The 22,966-nt window shown below is 38.8% G+C and overlaps 1 protein-coding gene across 1 annotated transcript in view; it reads left to right on the top strand.

The window, feature by feature from the left end:
• Positions 1 to 22,966, top strand: part of SMCHD1 (structural maintenance of chromosomes flexible hinge domain containing 1) — a 1,770,687-nt gene that overhangs the window by 1,322,705 nt on the left and 425,016 nt on the right. Inside the window, exon 33 of the mRNA XM_053715865.1 lies at positions 5,509 to 5,570. Within this exon, the coding sequence (XP_053571840.1) occupies positions 5,509 to 5,570 (62 nt within the window). The remainder of the gene's footprint in view (positions 1 to 5,508; positions 5,571 to 22,966) is intronic.

The following is a 22,966-nucleotide window of genomic DNA, read 5'->3' as shown; positions in this document are numbered from 1 at the left end:
ATTTCATTTAAAGGCATTTTTTACAGCAAAAATTTTTTTATTGCAGCATAAATATAAGTCAATATTGTTGCGAGATGTTTATCCCAATTTTATTTGACCTATGTAAGTATATTTAGCAGATAGAAGTATATTTGTTTTTGCAGCTCAAATATAAGCCAATATTATTGTGAGATGTTTATCCCAATCTTATTAGATAATAAAAGTCAATCTGTACAAATTGAACATATTTCACCAAACAACGAGGGGAGAGTTATGCCGACTAACTCGCCTCACGTGTCAGTACCTGCATCTCCCGCTCGAGAGGTGCGTGATATTGTAGCGCCGAGTACATCTGGGCGGCCATTACAAATCACATTACAGGATATGGCTACTGTTATGACTGAAGTTTTGGCTAAATTACCAGAACTAAGAGGTAAGCGTGATCACTCTGGGGTGAGAACAGAGTGCGCTGATAATATTAGGGCCATGTCAGACACTGCGTCACAATTTGCAGAACATGAGGACGGAGAGCTTCATTCTGCGGGTGACGGTTCTGATCCAAACAGACTGGATTCAGATATTTCAAATTTTAAATTTAAGCTGGAAAACCTCCGTTTATTACTAGGGGAGGTGTTAGCGGCTCTGAATGATTGTAACACAGTTGCAATACCAGAGAAATTGTGTAGGTTGGATAAATATTTTGCGGTACCGTCGAGTACTGACGTTTTTTCCTATACCTAAGAGACTTACTGAAATTGTTACTAAGGAGTGGGATAGACCCCGGTGTGCCGTTCTCACCCCCTCCAATATTTAGAAAGATGTTTCCAATAGACGCCACCACACGGGACTTATGGCAAACGGTCCCTAAGGTGGAGGAGCAGTTTCTACTTTAGCTAAGCGTACCACTATCCCGGTGGAAGATAGCTGTGCCTTTTCAGATCCAATGGATAAAAAGTTAGAGGGTTACCTTAAGAAAATGTTTGTTCAACAAGGTTTTATATTGCAACCTCTTGCATGCATTGCGCCTGTCACGGCTGCAGCAGCATTTTGGTTTGAGTCTCTGGAAGAGACACTTGAATCAGCTCCATTAGATGAGATTACACACAAGCTTAAAGCCCTTAAGTTAGCTAACTCATTTATTTCGGATGCCGTAGTACATTTAACTAAACTTACGGCTAAGAATTCCGGATTCGCCATTCAGGCGCGCAGAGCACTGTGGCTAAAATCCTGGTCAGCTGATGTTACTTCTAAATCTAAATTGCTTAATATTCCTTTCAAAGGGCAGACCTTATTCGGGCCCGGGTTGAAAGAAATTATCGCTGACATTACAGGAGGTAAAGGCCATGCCCTGCCTCAAGACAGAGCCAAACCTAAGGCTAGACAGTCTAATTTTCGTTCCTTTCGTAATTTCAAAGCAGGAGCAGCATCAACTTCGTCTGCACCAAAACAGGAAGGAGCTGTTGCTCGCTACAGACAAGGCTGGAGACCTAACCAGTCCTGGAACAAGGGCAAGCAGGCCAGGAAACCTGCAGCTGCCCCTAAGACAGCATGAATTGAGGGCCCCCGATCCGGGAACGGATCTAGTGGGGGGCAGACTTTCTCTCTTCGCCCAGGCTTGGGCAAGAGATGTCCAGGATCCCTGGGCGTTAGAGATCATATCTCAGGGATACCTTCTGGACTTCAAATCCTCTCCCCCAAAAGGGAGATTTCATCTGTCAAGGTTGTCAACAAACCAAATAAAGAAAGAGGCGTTTCTACGCTGTGTACAAGATCTTTTACTAATGGGAGTAATCCATCCGGTTCCGCGGTCGGAACAAGGACAAGGGTTTTACTCAAATCTGTTTGTGGTTCCCAAAAAAAGAGGGAACTTTCAGGCCAATCTTGGATTTAAAGATCCTAAACAAATTCCTAAGAGTTCCATCGTTCAAAATGGAAACTATTCGGACAATCCTACCCATGATCCAAAAGGGTCAGTACATGACCACAGTGGATTTAAAGGATGCTTACCTTCACATACCGATTCACAAAGATCATTACCGGTATCTAAGGTTTGCCTTCCTAGACAGGCATTACCAGTTTGTAGCTCTTCCATTCGGATTGGCTACGGCTCCAAGAATCTTCACAAAGGTTCTGGGTGCTCTTCTGGCGGTACTAAGACCGTGAGGAATTTCGGTAGCTCCGTACCTAGACGACATTCTGATACAAGCTTCAAGCTTTCAAACTGCCAAGTCTCATACAGAGTTAGTACTGGCATTTCTAAGGTCGCATGGATGGAAGGTGAACGAAAAGAAGAGTTCTCTCTTTCCACTCACAAGAGTTCCCTTCTTGGGGACTCTTATAGATTCTGTAGAAATGAAGATTTACCTGACAGAAGACAGGTTAACAAAGCTTCAAAATGCATGCCGTGTCCTTCATTCCATTCAACACCCTGTCAGTAGCTCAATGCATGGAGGTGATCGGCTTAATGGTAGCGGCAATGGACATAGTACCCTTTGCACGCCTACATCTCAGACCGCTGCAATTGTGCATGCTAAGTCAGTGGAATGGGGATTACTCAGACTTGTCCCCTACTCTGAATCTGGATCAAGAGACCAGAAATTCTCTTCTATGGTGGCTTTCTCAGCCACATCTGTCCAGGGGGATGCCATTCAGCAGGCCGGACTGGACAATTGTAACAACAGACGCCAGCCTACTAGGTTGGGGCGCTGTCTGGAATTCTCTGAAGGCTCCAGGGACAATGGAATCAGGAGGAGAGTCTCCTACCAATAAACATTCTGGAATTGAGAGCAGTTCTCAATGCCCTTCTGGCTTGGCCCCGGTTAACAACTCGGGGGTTCATCAGGTTTCAGTCAGACAACATCACGACTGTAGCTTACATCAACCATCAGGGAGGGACAAGAAGCTCCCTAGCAATGATGGAAGTATCAAAGATAATTCGCTGGGCAGAGTCTCACTCTTGCCATCTGTCAGCAATCCACATCCCGGGAGTGGAGAACTGGGAGGCGGATTTCTTAAGTCGTCAGACTTTTCATCCGGGGGAGTGGGAACTTCATCCGGAGGTCTTTGCCCAAATACTTCGACGTTGGGGCAAACCAGAGATAGATCTCATGGCGTCTCGACAGAATGCCAAGCTTCCTCGTTACGGGTCCAGATCCAGGGATCCGGGAGCGGTTCTGATAGATGCTTTGACAGCACCTTGGACCTTCAGGATGGCTTATGTGTTTCCACCCTTCCCGATGCTTCCTCAATTGATTGCCAGAATCAAACAGGAGAGAGCATCAGTGATTCTAATAGCACCTACATGGCCACGCAGGACTTGGTATGCAGATCTAGTGGACATGTCATCCTGTCCACCTTGGTCTCTACCTCTGAAACAGGACCTTCTGATCCAGGGTCCCTTCAAACATCAAAATCTAATTTCTCTGAAGCTGACTGCTTGGAAATTGAACGCTTGATTTTATCAAAACGTGTTTTTTTCTGAGTCAGTTATTGATACCTTAATACAGGCTAGGAAGCCTGTTACCAGAAAGATTTACCATAAGATATGGCGCAAATACTTATATTGGTGCGAATCCAAGAGTTACTCATGGAGTAAGGTTAGGATTCCGAGGATATTGTCTTTTCTACAAGAAGGTTTAGAAAAGGGTTTATCCGCTAGTTCCTTAAAGGGACAGATTTCAGCTCTGTCCATTCTTTTACACAAACGTCTGTCAGAAGTTCCGGACGTTCAAGCTTTTTGTCAGGCTTTAGCTAGGATCAAGCCTGTGTTTAAAACTGTTGCTCCACCATGGAGTTTGAACTTAGTTCTTAATGTTTTACAGGGTGTTCCGTTTGAACCCCTTCATTCCATTGATATCAAGCTGTTATCTTGGAAAGTTCTATTTTTAATGGCGATTTCCTCGGCTCGAAGAGTCTCTGAGTTATCCGCTTTACATTGTGATTTTCCTTATCTGATTTTTCATTCAGACAAGTTAGTTCTGCGTACTAAACCTGGGTTCCTACCTAAGGTGGTCACTAACAGGAATATCAATCAAGAGATTGTGGTTCCATCTTTGTGTCCTAATCCTTCTTCGAAGAAGGAACGTCTGCTACACAATCTAGATGTAGTCCGTGCCCTGAAATTTTATCTACAGGCAACTAAGGATTTTCGACAAACGTCTTCCCTGTTTGTCGTTTATTCTGGTCAGAGGAGAGGTCAAAAAGCTTCGGCTACCTCTCTCTCTTTTTGGCTTCGTAGCATAATTCGGTTAGCCTATGAGACTGCTGGACACCAGCCTCCTGAAAGAATTACAGCACATTCTACTAGAGCTGTGGCTTCCACTTGGGCCTTTAAGAATGAGGCTTCTGTTGAACAGATTTGCAAGGCTGCAACTTGGTCTTCTCTTCATACTTTTTCCAAATTTTACAAATTTGACACTTTTGCTTCCTCGGAGGCTGTTTTTGGGAGAAAGGTTCTTCAGGCAGTGGTTCCTTCCGTATAAAGAGCCTGCCTGTCCCTCCCGTCATCTGTGTACTTTAGCTTTGGTATTGGTATCCCAGAAGTAATGATGACCCGTGGACTGACCACACTTAACAGGAGAAAACAAAATTTATGCTTACCTGATAAATTCCTTTCTCCTGTAGTGTGGTCAGTCCACGGCCCGCCCTGTTTTTTATGGCAGGTAAAAAAATTTTTTAATTATACTCCAGTCACCACTACACCCTTTGGCTTCTCCTTTCTCGTTGGTCCTTGGTCGAATGACTGGAGGTGACGTAGAGGGGAGGAGCTATATAGCAGCTCTGCTGGGTGAATCCTCTTGCACTTCCTGTTGGGGAGGAGTTAATATCCCAGAAGTAATGATGACCCGTGGACTGACCACACTACAGGAGAAAGGAATTTATCAGGTAAGCATAAATTTAGTTTTTAGGTGTTTTCAGGCATGGCCTGGTGCCCTCAGAATGGGCCGCCTCTTCTAGCCTCCCGTTTTTGCATTCAGTGTCCTCTATAGCTTGGGTATTGTTTTCCCAAAAGTAATGAATGCAGCTGTGGACTCTTTCCATTTATGAAGAAAAACTTAAATTATGCTTACCTGATAATTTTCTTTTCTTCAGATGGAAAGAGTCCACAGCTCCCCACCCGTATTTTTTCTGTGGGGCGTTTGTTATTTTTTTTTTCTTCTGGCACCTTTTCACCCTGATCTTTCTTCTACTGTTCCTTGTTCCTCGGCAGAATGACTGGGGGATGAGGGAAGTGGGAGGAGTATTTAAGCGTCTTTGCCTCCTCCTGGTGGCCAGGTTCTGAATTCCCAAAAGTAATGAATGCAGCTGTGGACTCTTTCCATCTGAAGAAAAGAAAATTATCAGGTAAGCATAATTTAAGTTTTTTTCAATTACTATTGCCCTTTAAATGGATTGATGAAAATAGAGCAAGCATTAAATTTAAAAGGTCAAGAATAAAATGGATATATTAAATATACTAAAATGGATATGTCATGATGTTTTCAAATAAAATTATAGAATGATATTTCATAATACTTTGTTTTTATGCAGGCTACAACAATGCATTGCAGTAAATCTAGGGATGGAGATAAGGAAGGCTGCTTTTATTTTAGGTATGTTAACAATATTTTTATTAAAAATGTCATTAAATTAAGAACTCACATTTTAAATAACTAGTATGCTATAGTGTATAATCACGTATTTCTATAGATTTTAAGTTTTGATTGTATTCATATTAATGTACATTGCTGCATATTTGTATGAAAATAAATACATTTGAAATCGGAGCATTTAAACATGTTTAAAGTGGGGGTTTTTCCCCTTGACAAAATATTAGTAAAAGTAGTTTCAACTGAAACTAATGCAGCAGCAATCAGTGTGTACTTCCTATCAAGGGACTTGAATTACAAAATGTTTTTTTTTTTATGATTCAGCTAGAGCATACAATTTTAAACAATTTATTTTTATTATTATATTAGCTTAATTTTCTTGGTATCATTTGTTGAAGGAGTGGCAATGCACAACTGGGGCCTAGCTGGACACAATAGGTGAGCCAATGAAAAGAGGCATATATGTGCAGTCAGCAATCAGCAGCTTGCTCCCAGTAGTGCATTGCTGCTCCTGAGCCTTCCTAGGGTATTATTTTCAACAAAGGATACCAAGAGAATGGAGCAAATTAGTTAATAGAAAGTTGTTTAAAATTTCATGCTGTATCTGAATTAAGAAAGTTTAATTTTACTTTCTGCACATATGTCCTAATGAAGAATAAATATGAAGCACTCAACTGTTGTATTAGATTAACTTTAAACTTAGACAGCTTTTACCTCTTTTCTTTATTTTTGCCTGAAAAAAGTAACATGCTTAAATGCTGCTCATTAATATGGATGATAAAACATTCTTAAGAAAAGTGTCCCTTTGATTATCAGTAATACTGGTGCAGATTTTAGTAGATATATTTAATAAGTGGAAAGTATTTGATGCATTTGATTTTGTTGTCAGGACTTTGACACAACACAAAAGTGGCAACAGTAAAGGGAAATATAACTAAAAAGTAATACAAATCAAAGTTTTTTTTATGTTTTTGTTTCTTAATGTAACATTTTGTCAACAAAGCATGATATATTTTATATCTAATTTGTATAGCTTACCCAGAGTTCTATAGTGCATAAATAACAATATACACAGAATAATTCTTGGGAAAAGCAAGTGGTGATACTTGCCTAGATGTGCTAATTCTTTATACAATAATTTTATGGCTCTAACTTTTATTTATACACACTATCAGCCAAGCAGTAAAAGGTATTTTCTCAGTGAAGAAATGTTGCAGGCCTCTCAGGTGAAATGTGGACTTGTCCACCAATCCCCTGGTGTACAGTAAGCTGCTCTAGTGCATCCACAGCCCTCCCCAGGTGAAATACGGACTTTTCCTCCAATCGTCGTGGTTGAAATGCTGTTACTCATTTAGGGCCTAATGATCGAAAGCTCTCAGCTCCGGTGAAATGATCTAAAATGATCCTCGAGTACTGCAAGATCCCTAGTGAAATTCTTAAAAGGCAGATGTTGCTATACTTCTCCAAGGGGTGTTCTCTGCATTTATGTATGTGGAGGAGAGACAAGCCCAGTGCAATTTAACACTGCATTTACACTTTGTGCGTTTTATTCTATATTACTTTACACTTCAGATTACTTTTAAACTTTGCACTTTCTATTTTTGTATTTTATTTTGTATACAGCAGTGTATTAAATAGGATTGTAATTTTACAAATTCTTATTATACTTTCACAATTTTTCTGTAACTTTAACATATTAGAATTATACTTTGTATATTTATGTGTATCAAACATTCTCTAGTTTTGATAGAAATTATAGTGCAGACTTCACAGGGGCTGAACTCACTGAAATTTCTAAGAAAAGGTGCGGAACCTGTAAGTCCCAGAGTGATGAGAGATGCCTTCCATAGAAAGTAATGAAGCTCTCTGGATACAAAATCTCTCATGTGAAGAAGAAGGTAACTGGGGAACACCTGGGGCTGATATAAAGGCTCAGTTTCCATCAATTACAATTAAACTGAAATGTTTTCACTACAATTTAACTTGCCTTTGTCTATATTTTAGTATATATTAATTTCCTGTTATTTAAAATAATGTTATTGTGATTTTAAGCAAACTTCACCTGCATACAGATAGCAAGATAAATCAGTGAAACCAGCTTGTATAAAAAACTTACATCATTTCACAAGAATTGTGAGAGAGCTTCAGACATACCCCCTGTTCGGCCCAGGGAACAGCCCTGTCCCACCCACTTTATGAAACTGTCAGTTTTAGTTTTACAATGGAGCAAATACAAATTGCAATGTAATTTGTAAAAGATACACAGAAATATATAAAGCATCCTAATTTGTTAAAAAATAACACAGAAACTTTTAAAACATAACAAAATTTGTATCATCATTGCTGGATCTAAATGTAACAAAACTCTTATATCATGCAGTGCTATATACATATACAGAAATAAAGGAGCTCTTGCAGTGCTGGAGACTTCTACCCGTTTTTTCTTTTGAGCATTCAGCAAGTTTAGCCTCTCTGAAGTCTGCACTGCATTTTCTATCCAAGCTGGAGAATCTTTTGATCATCAGGCCCTTAGATTATTGGCAGTGTAAACATGTAATTACCTGCACCTTCATAGCCCACTAGATATTAGTATGAACATTTTGACATAGTCTGGGGGACATATATTTATACCCCATACACCTTATACTAGCAGTTTATATCACTTTTGGGCACTTTTAAAAAATGTTGTTTTTTTGAGGTTACTGTTGCTTTAAATGTAGCACGTTTATCATAGCCTGCTTCTGAGATATGCACAGTATGTTTTAGGTCACCTGCACTAAATTTCTGCTTGTTACCTTCAGGATTTTAGCTTTAGCGTTGTTTTAGCATGCTTTCTACCACACCTTTTCTTTGTTATAATACTTTCCTGTGTTGCTGTAACATTTTCAGTTCATAGGAAGGTATTCCGAACTGGTGGAGGTGGTAAGGCACGCTGACCATCAGAGCTTGACTTCAAATTTGGTGTTCACTTTTTATTTAATTCTTTGTGTTTTTTTTTTTTTGTTGTTTTTTAACATCTTTTTTATTTGTTTTTTTTTAACATCTTTATTTATTAACCAACAGTGTACACAACATTTGAGCATAGTTACACCAAAATCACATCTCACAGGGTAAAATATATATCAGAGCATCAGAAATACAACATCTCTTTCCCATCCTTTTTTTTAGCCCATATAATCAACTTCCAAACAGGCCTTAAAGTTTACCATAGCACGAATATTTATATATAACATAAATCATCATCATACATAACATAAATCAACCTCTTTTGGACCACTTAGAGACTTCAGATAAGACCATCCAATTTCATATCATTCATAGATCTATAACAATGTACAGAACATAATTCAAATATAGATATATCATCTATATATGTAATTTAATTAACTTTTATGCTATAAACAAGGTACACTTATTGGAATGGTTTTCTAATTAATTTACAGACACTTAACATGTAATTAACAAAACGACACAAAACAAAACCGAAAAAAAAAAAAGAGAGAGAGAGTAAAAAAAAAAAAAGAAGGGAAAGCTCGACTACCTCAGTCTCCTCCCCTCCCCTCTCCCTCAACAGGGCCAGGATCAACTCCTAAACAGATAGTATTAAGATTGATAGCCAAAAAAATTCCTATAGGCTACTGTCAAACCCAGAGGGGCCAATATTTGTTTCTGTATAATAAGTGGATATAAATTAATTATAGGTTTCCAATTTTTAATACATTCCTCAGCCCTATCTTTAAATTGAGATACGGTATTATGTGATTCAAACACTAGTTGTTGGAGGAGCATATTACGAAAATAAGAAAATCTAGGTGGGAGTATGTCTTTCCATTTTTTAAATATCAGAATTCTAACTACCATAATTATCGTATTTAATATCCTGATATTCTTAGGTTTAACTACAACTAGATTCGGGTGTATCAAAAAAACTACATGATAAGATTGGATTTTAAAACTATCATGAAACTGACTATTATACCAATGATTAATTTTGCCCCACAGTTGGTTAATTTTTGGGCAATAAAAAACCATATGTAAGATATCTGCATTTAATAGATGACATTTTGGACACCACTGTTGTCTTAGAGCAGAAAATTTAGATATTTTAAGCGGAGTTAAATATGTATTATGTAGTAATTTCATATGAGATTCTTTCCAGGCAATTGATATATTCAGTTTCTCTAGTATAGAAAAACTCTGGGAAATATTAGCTAGTTCATAACAGGGAAAATAATGTGACCAGAAAGAAACCAAGTTTTGAGAAAAGATATCTTTATGTGTTATGTTATTTGCTTTCTTTACTGTCTCTTATTTTTTTCAGCGCTTATTTGAACAGCACCTTATGTTTATTGTTACTGTTTACCTTTTGAAGGTAAATCAGTCATACATTTTGCCTTTTCTTCTCTTCTGGGTTATCTATTTGTGTGCTTTATACTGCCTATTTGCTTCTGTTTATCTCTGATATTTAACCCCTTAATGACCACAGCACTTTTCCATTTTCTGTCCGTTTGGGACCAAGGCTATTTTTACATTTCTGCGGTGTTTGCGTTTAGCTGTAATTTTACTCTTACTCATTTACTGTACCCACACATATTATATACCGTTTTTCTCGCCATTAAATGGACTTTCTAAAGATACCATTATTTTCATCATATCTTATAATTTACTATAAAAAAAATATAAAATATGAGGAAAAAATGGAAAAAAAACACACTTTTTCTAACTTTGACCCCCAAAATCTGTTACACATCTGCAACCACCAAAAAACACCCATGCTAAATAGTTTCCAAATTTTGTCCTGAGTTTAGAAATACCCAATGTTTACATGTTCTTAGCTTTTTTTGCAAGTTATAGGGCAATAAATACAAGAAGCACTTTGCTATTTCCAAACCACTTTTTTTCAAACTTAGCACTAGTTACATTGGAACACTGATATCTTCCAGGAATCCCTGAATATCCCTTGACATGTATATATTTTTTTTTAGAAGACATCCCAAAGTATTGATCTAGGCCCATTTTGGTATATTTCATGCCACCATTTCACCGCCAAATGCGATCAAATAAAAAAAATTGTTCACTTTTTCACACATTTTGTTACAAACTTTAGGTTTCTCACTGAATTTATTTACAAACAGCTCGTGCAATTATGGCACAAATGGTTGTAAATGCTTCTCTGGAATCCCCTTTTTTCATAAATAGCAGACATATATCGATTTGGTGTTGCTTTTTGGTAATTAGAAGGCCGCTAAATGCCACTGCGCACCACACGTGTATTATGCCCAGCAATGAAGGGGTTAATTAGGCAGCATGTAGGGAGCTTGTAGGGTTAATTTTAGCTTTATTGTAGTGTAGTAGACAACCCTAAGTATTGATCTAGGCCCATTTTGGTATATTTCATGCCACCATTTCAACGCCAAATGCGATTAAATAAAAAAAAAAGTAAAATTTTTCACAATTTTAGGTTTCTCACTGAAATCATTTACAAACAGCTTGTGCAATTATGGCACAAATGGTTGTAAATGCTTCTCTGGGATCCCCTTTGTTGAGAAATAGCAGACATACATGGCTTTGGCGTTGCTTTTTGGTAATTAGAAGGCCGCTAAATGCCGCTGCGCATCACACGTGTATTATGGCTAGCAGTGAAGGGGTTAATTAGGTAGCATGTAGGGAGCTTGCAGGGTTAATTTTAGCTTTAGTGTAGAGATCAGCCTCCCACCTGACACATTACACCCCCTGATCCCTCCCAAACAGCTCTCTTCCCTCCCCCCACCCCACAATTGTCCCCGCCATGTTAAGTACTGGCAGAAAGTCTGCCAGTACTAAAAAAAAAAAGCTATCCTTGTTAAAAAATAAATAAAAAAAAGGCATATTTACATATGCTGCTCTGGAGGATCCCCCCTTAGCCCCCAACCTCCCTGATACCCCCCAAACAGCTCTTTACCCATCCCCCTCTAACTTATTAGTAGCCATCTTTGGTACTGGCAGCTGTCTGCCAGTACCCAGTTTATAGTAAAACATGTTTATTATTTTTTTTTAAATAATTTTCTGTAGTGTAGCTTGCCCCCCCCCCCAAAAGACCAACCCACCACCCCTCCCAGATCTCTCAGATCTACATATATTTAAATATATTTGGCAATCACTGCCACTTTTCTCCCATCATTTTTCTGTAGTGTAGCGGTTCCCACCCGCTTCCTACCCCCGCGCGCGCCCGCGCGCGCACCCTCGTGCACGCGAGCGCACCCGGCGTTCCCGCCCACGATCCCGCCCCCCTCCACATCATACGGCCCATCGATGGCCGTCCACCCGCCTCCCAGACTGGCTCCCACCCACCAACGAAACCGGCCATCGATGTCCGGTACAGAGAGGGCCACAGAGTGTCTCTCTCTGCATCGGATGGCCAAGGGGGGTTATTGCAGGATGCCTCGATGTTGAGGCATCACTGCAATAACCGGAAAGCAGCTGGAAGCGAGCAGGATCGCTTCCAGCTGCTTTCCAGACCAAGGACGTACGCCACACGTCCTCGGTCATTAACTGTATTTTTTTTGAGGACGTGTGGCGTACGTCCTTGGTCGTTAAGGGGTTAAACTTTTTCCTTACTGGTACTATGGAGCAAACGGGTACAGCTCAAGCCTCTGGTCTGTCAGCTAATTATCTAGAAGGGAAACCTTGTGTTACTTTAACACTTTCCAGTTTGTGTTTGCTTTGTAAGTATTTTTTATTTTGTCCCCTCTGCTCTACATCATGTGTTAAGTCTATTCGTAATCCTAAACAGGGTTTCTTTTGTATGATGATGAGACTCCACAGGAAAGCCTTGACATGTGAGATATAATACCTGTCACTAAGAGGAGGCCAAGAACTCACACAAGCTTGTAATCCCTCCCTCCTCCAAACCCTAAAAAGACCTATTAGAGGGTAGATCTACTGATTGTACCTCATTTCAATATCTTTGTGTACTTTGCAAAACTGTACTAGTATGTCAGGTCAACCAGCTATGCAATAGTTTTGTACCTCAACTTGTGCATGCAAATCAGCCAGCAGCCATTATTCCTGTTAAGGGTACGCAAGGAGCAAATACTGTCTTTACATCTGAATTGAAAACAATCTGCACAAAACCCTGGCATAATTTTTGGCGGCTATCCCCAAACCAAGTAAGCCCAAGCGCAAATCGGGGATTTGTCTGCATCTCTTGATGTAAACTTGCAGGTTCTTTCCCCTCAAATTCCTGAAATCCCTTAAAGCTCTGATACTGCTCAGTCAGAAACTTCTGTTACAGATGTGGATTGTCATCTGAGGATCAGGGTGCTGTCCCTGACCCTGAATTTGACTCAGCCTTTAGGTTTAGAGTGGATCATATTCACAAGGTTCTTAAGCCTCTTGAAAACAAGACAGTTACTCAGTTGAATGTTGTTTCCAAAGCTTCTACTAAAATCCCTGAAGTGTTTCAGGTTCCGAATGCGGTTTCAGATTTCATCGCCAAGGAATGGAAAAAGCCCAGCATTCTGTTTGCTCCTTCTTTCAGATTTAAAAAAGATGTATCTGATTCCAGAACAGAATGTAGAATTGTGGGAAACTATTCTAAAGGTTGCTGGAGCTATTTCTACATTGACAAAACACACTACTATTCTTGTGGAGGATAGCACTTGTTTGAAGTATCCAATTGACCGCAAATTAGAGTTTTTCCTAAGAAGGCTCTTCTTGCAAACTGGTTTTCTGCTTAAAGGGACACGATACCCAAATGTTGAAGCACTTGAAAGTGATGAAGCATAGCTGTAAAAAGCTGAGTCTAAAATATCACCTGAACATCTCTCTATGTAAAAAAGGAAGATGTTGACCTCAAAATTTCCCAAGTATTGACGACCCACTGTAATCAGGATGTTAGTCCCAGGACTTGCAAGGTAGCATGCATCTGGCATGTGTAGGCACAGTCATGTTATTTTCATATTCATATTCACCACAGCAAAGCTGTTAAGTGTCACTCCCCTACCGACAATCCCCAGTCATTCTATTTGCCTCTGTTAAATTAAGGAGGTGAAGTTTTGGTGTCTGAAGAAAATTGGATTTATTTCGCTACAAGCAAGATTTGGGGTATAGCTGTAGTCCACGTCAATCTCTTTTATAGGGTAGTGGTGGCTTTAAAGCAGTTAGGAACTTGTAAGGTGGGCCTTGCTGTGTTTTCCTAACATATTGCTGCCGTAGTACAGAAAGCCAGAGTAAGTTTACTCTGTTCTTTCTTCTTTACACAGGTCTCTGCAAGGAGTGGCTTCCTTTCACACCGGGTGAGCTGTCCTCCTGCCTTTTGGGGCTAGGAGGCTGGCACTGTAGTGGTTGAAGGGACATAAAACTCAATATTTTTCTTTCATGATTTAGATAGAACATAACATTTTAAACAACTTTCTAATTTACTTCTATTATATTTTCTTTGTTTTCTTGTTATCCTTATTTGAAAAGCAGAAATGTAAGCTCAAGAGTGTGCACGTGTCTGCAGCACTATAAAGCAGCAGTTTTGCAACAATGTTATACATTAGCAGGAGCACTAGATGGCAGCACTGTTTCCTGTCATGTAGGGCTTCAGGCATGTGCATGCTACCTACCTATGTATCTCTTTAACAAAGAATAACATGAGAATTAAATAATTTTTATAATAGAGGTAAATTGGAAACATTTTAAAAATTGTATTCTCTATCTGAATCATAAAAGAAAATTGTTGGGTTTAATGACCCTTTAAGCTGAGATGCTGCTCAAACTCTCTGCATTTATTTATGGGCTTGAAATCCTAGATTCAGGATTAATTTATGGCAGTGGGAAGGCACGTCCCTGTCAGAAGCGAGGCTACTATCTGTCACACTTGAAGGGCCGTGTTCCTGTTCCACGGTGTAGATTCCGGTAAGATCGTTTTATTTTGATATGTAAATGTAATGTTAACGAAAAAAGTCAGGGTCCCAGTGGGACTCCTTTATCTTATGGAATCAAGGGTTAATATCTCCTGATGGGGGGTTATTGAACAGGGGGGACTTTAATCATGTTTGTTATGTGATTCTGTCTGCTAATGTGTAGTGATGCTTGGGTTAATGGCTATTCGGAACATAACAGCCTTATCATCAGTTGGCGCGGTCCTATTAGAATAGCGTGCCTTTTCTTTCATGTAAATGGCAAGAGTCCATGAGCTAGTGACGTCTGGGATATACATTCCTACCAGGAGGGGGCAAAGCTTCCCAAACCTAAAAATGCCTATAAATACACCTCCCACCTCACTCACACCTAAGTTTTTACAAACTTTGCAATCTATGGAGGTGTTGAAGTAAGTTTGTGCTTGATTTCTATGATTTCTTCTATGATAAGCGCTTCTAAGCATTCTGAAGCCCAATTCCTCTTGGAATACAGTGTATATCAGAGGGATGTGAAGAGAGTATTGCCTGTTGATTTTTATAGTTTCACTCATGGGGAAATCTTTTCAAGGGTTCTCTGTTATCGGTCGTAGGGATTCATCTCCTACCTCCCTTTTCAGATCAATGATCTACTCTTATACCATTACCTCTGCTGATAGTTTTCAGTACTGGTTTGGCTGTCCGTATATGTGGAAGGGTGTCTTTCGGTAAGTATGTATCATTATTTAAGACACTCTCAGCTATGTTTGGCGCTTTATGTTTTAATATAAAGTTTTAAATATATGTATTTACTTATATTTGCCATTAATCAGGTCTATGTGTATTTCCCTTTGCTGTCTAACAGTTTCAGTATGGGAATCATGTTTTAGGAAGTTATTTTTTACCTGGGGTTTAGCCTTATTTTCTAAACTAGGCTCGCGAGGGCGTAATAATGCTATTATTTATTGCTTCATTTCTGGCGCAAAACTTTTTTGTTGCGAATTTTCAGCTACAGTGGTTCAAGTTTTGTAATTTCCTGCGTCTTTGTTGATGTTAGGTTGTTTGGCGCGTGGTCGCGCTTGTTATGACACGAGTTGCGTCATTTCCGGATGTTGGTTGGCGCCAAAAATGTTTCATTACTATTAGCATTGTGCGTCATACTTGGCGCCAAATATTTTAGTTATTTTACCCCACTTCCTTTATGCTTTTGCTCTCTTTACATTCTAGAGGGCTCTGCTGTTTGCTTTTCTGCCTATTTAGCATATGCATTTTTTCCTATTCCTGAAACTGCTATATGAGGAAATTGTATATTTGTTTAAGTGTTATTTTTTCTTTTACATTTTTGCAAAGATGTCTCAGTCTGACCCTGCCTCAGAAGCTAATGTAGGAACCATGCTCCCTGAACACAGTTCTACCAAAGCTAAGTGTATCTGTTGTAAGCAAGCTGAGATTATATCTCTGGCTATATTATGTAACAGTTGTCATGATAAGCTTTTGCATGCCGATAATGTTTCTATTTGTACTAGTACAGCGCCTGTTGTTCCCTCAACATCTAATGTACATGATATCCCTGTTGATATGAAAAATTATGTTGCTGATGCAATACAGAAGGCTATGTCTGCTATTTCACCTTCTAATAAACGTAAAAGGTCTTTTAAAACTTCTCATAAGTCTGATTAAATTTGTAATGACCGACAACATACTGAAATATCCTCCTCTGAAGAAGATCTCTCTGGTTCAGAAGATCTCACTTAAGACATTGAAATTGATAAATCTGCTTATCTTTTTAAAATTGAATATATTTGTTCTTTATTGAAAGAAGTATTGGTTACTTTGGATATTGAAGAGTCAGATAACAAATCCAGTAAGCGTTTAAATTCTGTTTTTTAAACCTCCTGTGATTACTCCTGAGGTTTTTCCTGTTCCAGATGCTGTTTCTGATGTGATTGCTAAGGAATGGTCTAAGCCTGGTGCTTCTTTTAATCCTTCTTCTAGGTTCAAGAAGCTATATCCTTTACCAGTGGCTAAATTGGAGTTTTGGGAAAAAGTCCATAAGGTTAATGGGGCTATTTCTACTCTTGCCAAACGTACTACTATTCCTATTGAAGATATTACTTCTTTTAAGGATCCTTTAGGTAGGAAGATTGAATCTTATATAAGGAAAGCTTATTTGCATTCTGGCTATATTCTCAGGCCTGCCATTTATATGGCTGATGTTGCAGCTGCATCAACTTTTTGGTTGGATAGCCTAGCACATCAGGAAGCAGATCTGATTTGTCTAGCATTATTCGTTTGCTTCAACATGCCAATCATTTTATCTGTGATGCTATTTTTTATATCATCAAGATTGATGTTAAATCTATGTCTTTAGCTATTTTAGCTAGAAGAGCCATATGGCTTAAATCTTGGAATGCTGACATGGTATCTTATTATCTCTATCTTTCCAGTGTAATAATTTATTTGGTTCTCAGTTAGATTCTATTATTTCCACTATCACTGGGGGGAAGGGAGTTGATTCATCAAGATAAAAGAAATCTAAGGGTAAATCTAAGCTTCTAATTCTTTTCGTTCCTTTTGTCAGAATAGAGAACAGAAAGCCACTCCTTCCCTTAAAGACTCTGGTTCCAATTGGAGGCTGTCTTCAAGTTGGAATAAATCCAAGCCTTTTAAGAAACCAAAGCCAGCTCCCAAGGCTGCATGAAGGTGCAGCCCTCAATCCAGTTAAGCTGGTGGGGGGCAGATTGAAATTATTTCAAGACATTTGGGCAGATTCTGTTCAAAATCAGTGGATTCAGAGCATTGTCTCTCAAGGGTATCGAATAGGTTTCAGAGTAAGACGTCCTGTGAGAAGGTTCTTTCTCTCTCACATTCCAACAAATCCAATGAAAGCTCAGGCTTTTCTGAAGTGCGTTTCAGATCTAGAGCTTTCAGGGGTAATTATACCAGTTCTGCTTCAGGAACAGGGTCTTGGTTTTTATTCAAATCTATTCATTGTCCCAAAGAAAGAAAATGCATTCAGACCAGTTCTGGATCTGAAGTTTTTGAATTATTTTGTAAGGGTCCCAACGTTCAAGATGGTGACTATAAGGACTATTCTACCTTTTGTTCAGCAATGTCATTACATGTCCACAATAGACTTACAGGACACTTATCTTCACATTCCGATTCATCCAGATCACTATCGGTTTCTGAGATTCTCTTTTCTAGACAAGCATTACCAATTTGTCGCTCTTCCATTTGTCCTAGCAACAGTTTCAAGAATCTTTTCAAAGGTTCTCGGTGCCCTTCTATCTGTAATCCTCAGACAAGGGTCACCACTTTAGGTTTCAAGATAGATTCAGTGTCCATGACTCTGTCTTTAACAGACAAGACAAATGAAATTGGTTTCAGCCTGTCGAAACCTTCAGTCTCGATCATTCCCTTCAGTGGCTATGTGCATGGAAGTTTTAGGTCTCATGACTGCAGCATCGGTCGCGATCCCCTTTGGTCATTTTCATATGAGACCTCTGCAGCTTTGCATGTTGAATCGATGGTGCAGGGATTATATTCGGATATCACAATTGATATTCTTAAATCCCAGCATTCACCTCTCTCTGACTTGGTGGTTAGACCATCATCGTATTGTGCAAGGGGCCTCTTTTGTTCGTCCTTCCTGGACTATAGTCTCGACAGATGCAAGTCTTTCAGGTTGGGGAGCTGTCTGGGGGTCTCTGACAGCATAAGGAGTTTGGAATCCTCTAGAGGAGAGATAACCAATCAATATTTTATAACTCTGTGCTATTGTCAGAGCTAGTCAGGCTTGGCCTCTATTAAAGAGAGAATCATTAATTCGCTTTCAGACAGACAATATCACAACTGTGGCATATGTCAATTATCAGGGAGGGACTCGCAGTCCTTTAGCAATGAAAGCAGTATCACGGATACTTTCTTGGACGTAATCCAACTCCTGTCTAATTTCTGCGATTAATATCAATGGTGTAGACAATTGGGAAGCGGATTTTCTCAGCCGTCAGACTTTACATCCGGGGGAGTAGTCTCTCCATCAAGATGTGTTTTTTCAGATTGTACAAATGTGGGGTCTTCCAGAAATAGATCTGATGGCTTCCCATCTAAACAGGAAACTTCCCAGATATCTTTCCAGGTCCAGGGATCCTCAGGTGGAGATGGTGGATGCGTTAGCCTTTCCTTGGTCTTACCAACTTGCTTATATTTTTCCGCCTCTAGTTCTTCTTCCAAGGGTGATCTACAAGATCATAATGGAACAATTGCATGCGTTTCTGATAGCACCAGCATGGCCTCACAGGTTTTGGTATGCGGATCTTGTCCGGATGTCTAGTTGCCAACCTTGGTCACTTCCTTTAAGGCCAGACCTTCTGTCTCAAGGGGTAGTTTTGCCATCAGGATCTTAAATCACTAAATTTAAAGGTATGGAAATTGAATGTTTAGTGCTTAGTCATCGAGGTTTCTCTGACTCAGTGATTAATACTATGTTGCAGGCTCAAAAGTCTGTTTCAAGAAAGATTTATTATCGGTTTTGGAAAACCTATATTTCATGGTGTTCTTCTCATAAATTCTCTTGGCATTCTTTTAGAATTCCTAGAATTTTACAGTTTCTTCAGGACGGTTTGGATAAAGGTTTGTCAGCAAATACTTTGAAGGGACAAATCTCTGCTCTTTCTGTTTTATTTCATAGAAAGATTGCTATACTTCCTGATATTCACTGTTTTGTTCAGACTTGATTCGTATCAAACCTGTTATTAAATCTATTTCTCCTCCTTGGAGTCTTAATTTGGTATTGAAGATTTTAGAGGCTCCTCCTTTTGAGTCTATGCATTCTCTGGATATTAAATTACTTTCTTGGAAAGTGTTATTTCTTTTGGCTAGCTCTTCTGCTAGAAGAGTTTCTGAATTGTCTGCTCTCTCTTGTGAGTCTCCTTATTTGATTTTTCCATCAAGATAAAGCTGTTTTGCGGACTTCATTTAAAATTTTTCCTAAAGTTGAGTTGTGAATTCTAACAACATTAATAGGGAAATTGTTGTTCCTTCCTTGTGTCCTAATCCTTTAAATACTCTTTACATTCTTTGGATGTGGTAAGAGCTTTGAAATATTATGTTGAGGCTACTAAATATTCAGAAAGACTTCTAGTCTTTTTGTGATTTTTTTCTGGTTCCAGGAAAGGTCAGAAAGCCTCTGTCATTTCTCTGGCATCTTGTTTGAAACTTTTGATTCACAAAGCTTATTTGGAGGTGGGGCAGTCTCTGCCTCAGCAAATTACAGCTCATTCTACTAGATCAGTTGCCACTTCTTGGGCTTTCAAGAATGAAGCTTCAGTTGATCAAATTTGCAAAGCAGCAACTTGGTCTTCTTTGCATACATTTACTACATTTTACCATTTTGATGTGTTTGCTTCTTTGGAAGCAGCCTTTGGTAGAAAGGTTCTTCAGGCAGCTTTCTCAGTTTGATTCTAGAGCCTTTTATTTGAGTTTTTTTAAATTTTTAAGAAAACTTAATTATTTTTTTGGATTTCATTTCTCAGCGGAAATAGTTGTTTTTATTTTATCCCTCCCACTTACATGAAAGAAAACATAATGCATGTAAGAACTTACCTGATAAATTCATTTATTTCATAGTGGCAAGAGTCCATGAGACCCAACCTATTTTTTGTGGTTATGATTTTTTTTGTATAAAGCACATTATTTTTTCAGTTCCCCTTTTTGTATGCTTTTTACTCCTATTTTTGCACCTCACTACTTGGCTATACGTTAAACTGAGGTATGAGTGAGGTGGGAGGTGTATTTATAGGCATTTTGAGGTTTGGGAAACGTTGCCCCCTCCTGGTAAGAATGTATATCCCATACGTTGCTAGCTCATGGACTCTTTCCACTATGAAAGAAATTAATTTATCAGGTATGTTCTTATATTATCAAATTTGATTTGTTCTTGTTATTCTTTGTTGAAGAGATATCTAGATAAATAGCGTGCACATGTCTGAAGCACTACTTGACAGGAAATAGTGCTGCCATCTAGCACTCTTGCTAATGTATAACATTGTTGCAAAACTGCTGCCATATAGTACTGCAGACTCCTGAACTTACCTTTCTGTTTTTTAACAAAGGATAACAAGAAAACAAAGAAAATATAATAATAGAAATAAATTGGAATCTGAATCATAAAAAAAATGTTGGGTTTTATTTCCCTTTAAGTATTGGCTATATAAAAGCTGGAGAAATTACATTTAGCCACCAATTAGCAAGCACTACCCAGGTGCTGAACCAAAAATAGGCTGACTCCTACGCTTACATTCCTGCTTTTCAAAATAAAGATACCAACGGCGGATGCAGCTCTAGGCGCACGCTGACAATTTCTCCTCCATTGAATCTTAACTTGATGGTTTTACAGGTTCCTCATTTTGAACCTATGCACAAGGTGGATATTAAGCTGCTTTGTTTGAAGGTTTTATTCCCTTTTGCCCATTTCTTCTACTAGAAGAGTTTCTGAGTTATCTGCTCTTTCTTGTGATCCTCCTTATCTGATTTTTCCTCAGGATAAGGACGTTTTAATAGACTACTTTTAACTTCTTGTCTAAAATTGTTTCTTCAGACAAAATTAGCAGAGAGATTGTTGTTCTTTCATAATGTCCTGATCCTAAGAATGCTTCAGAGATATTTTCGCATAATCTGGTTGTGGTTAGGACATTGAAATATTACTTTGATGCTACTAAAAACTTTAGTCAAACTTCTAGTTTGTTAATTTAGAAAAGGACAGAAAGTTTCCGCTGTTTCTTTGGCTTCTTGGTTAAAACGTTTTGATTCACAGGGCTTACTTGGAGGCGGGGAAGCCTCCATCACAACAGATTACTGCAGAGCAGCTACTTGGTCTTTGCATACCTTTACAAAATTCTACAATTTTGATGTTTTTGCTTCTTCTGAGGTAGCATTTGGTAGGAAGGTCCTTCACAGTGGCGACTCTAGGAACAATATATAGGGGGGGCACATAAGATACCACAGTCAAAACTGGGGGGGGGGGCACTAATAATTTTCACCACTAAATCATACCACTGAAAAAAACCGATATAGATAGATAGATAGATAGATAGATAGATAGATAGATAAAAATAAGATTCCAAAATACCAGAGTAATGTGGTATGCAATGATACTTTTTTATTGTACTAACTTAATACTTAAAAGACAAGCTGTCAAGAGATTTCCTTTCTTCCTCGTGTATTGCTTCAGATCTGAGAAAGAGAGGAAAACTCTTAAAAGCTTTTATTTATAGTTTAAAGCAATTTCAGCAAATACCAGGGCTCTGTAAACAATCCCCTATATTAAATATATCACTAATGAAGACCAATGAACAGACAGACCCTGAGTGTTTGTTGATGTGTGTGTGTAACTAATACTAAGTACCATGTACTAATTTTACACAGCCAGCCACTTCCTACTTCAAAATGAAAAATAGGCACACTCATACACAAACAGGCACAAACACACACTCAGGCACATTTATACACACAGACAGGCACACTCAAAGACACACATTTAAACAGGCACATTCAGAGACACAGACAGGTACACTCAAAGACACATAGACAGGCACACTTAAAGACACACTCAGACAAATACACACTCAGGGACTCCCATACAGGCACACTCAAAAACACACACTCAAACACACAAACAGCCAACCTCAGATTTAGATTCAAGACAATGAAACATAGTTCGCCTCTGATCAGAAATGCAGTAGCGATTGATAAATATACAATAAAATAGATTTAACTTATTGTAAACTAGAGCAGTCTTACATAATGCCATAATACATCTAATACCTAAAAATATAATCCCACAGTCATTAATAGAACAAGATTTATTTAAAAAGACTACAACTATATAGCCTAGGGCCGCTAATCCAAACTAAAACATCTATCCAATATACATCATGTGCAAATAAAATGCATCAAGCTGCAAATACAGTTAGCAAAATCTGGTGCAAATAAGGTGCATAATTCTCAGCAATATACATTTATCATGTGAAAATAAAGTGCATACCCTGATTAAACTAAACACATCCACCATACGCGCAGTATACAAGCTGCAAACACATTGACCATTAGCATGAAGTGCAAATTGTGAGCACATAGTCCATGCGAACCAAGTGTGCGTTTTACCAAGTGTTATTTGGGTACTTGCCTATGCCAATACATTTTTTTGTAATGTCATGTGACAGAGAGAAGGGGACTTAGCAAGCCAATGCATTTTAACATTGGCTTGCTATTCAGATAAGGTAGTGATTCTGGCATGTAGTCATTCTCACTACCTGATCTGTGGCTATTACTATTAAAACCAGTAATTGTCCAGTGATAGCTGATCCCAGAAGGCACTGGGATCAGCTGTCACTCAGGGGCTTCAGATGGCTGTGACTGGTTGTTACAGACATCAGAAGCACTGGGCAGCTATTTAGAGCTGTTCCTAAATGCCTCTAAGCAGTGGCACTTAGTAACAGCTCTGTACATGCTGGGATGTCACACATCCCAGCA

This window comes from Bombina bombina, chromosome 5, assembly GCF_027579735.1.
Source record: "Bombina bombina isolate aBomBom1 chromosome 5, aBomBom1.pri, whole genome shotgun sequence".
Taxonomy (NCBI): Eukaryota; Metazoa; Chordata; class Amphibia; order Anura; family Bombinatoridae; genus Bombina; species Bombina bombina.
Note: the sequence above shows the minus strand (reverse complement) of the source record. Positions and strands in the feature narration are given on the sequence as shown.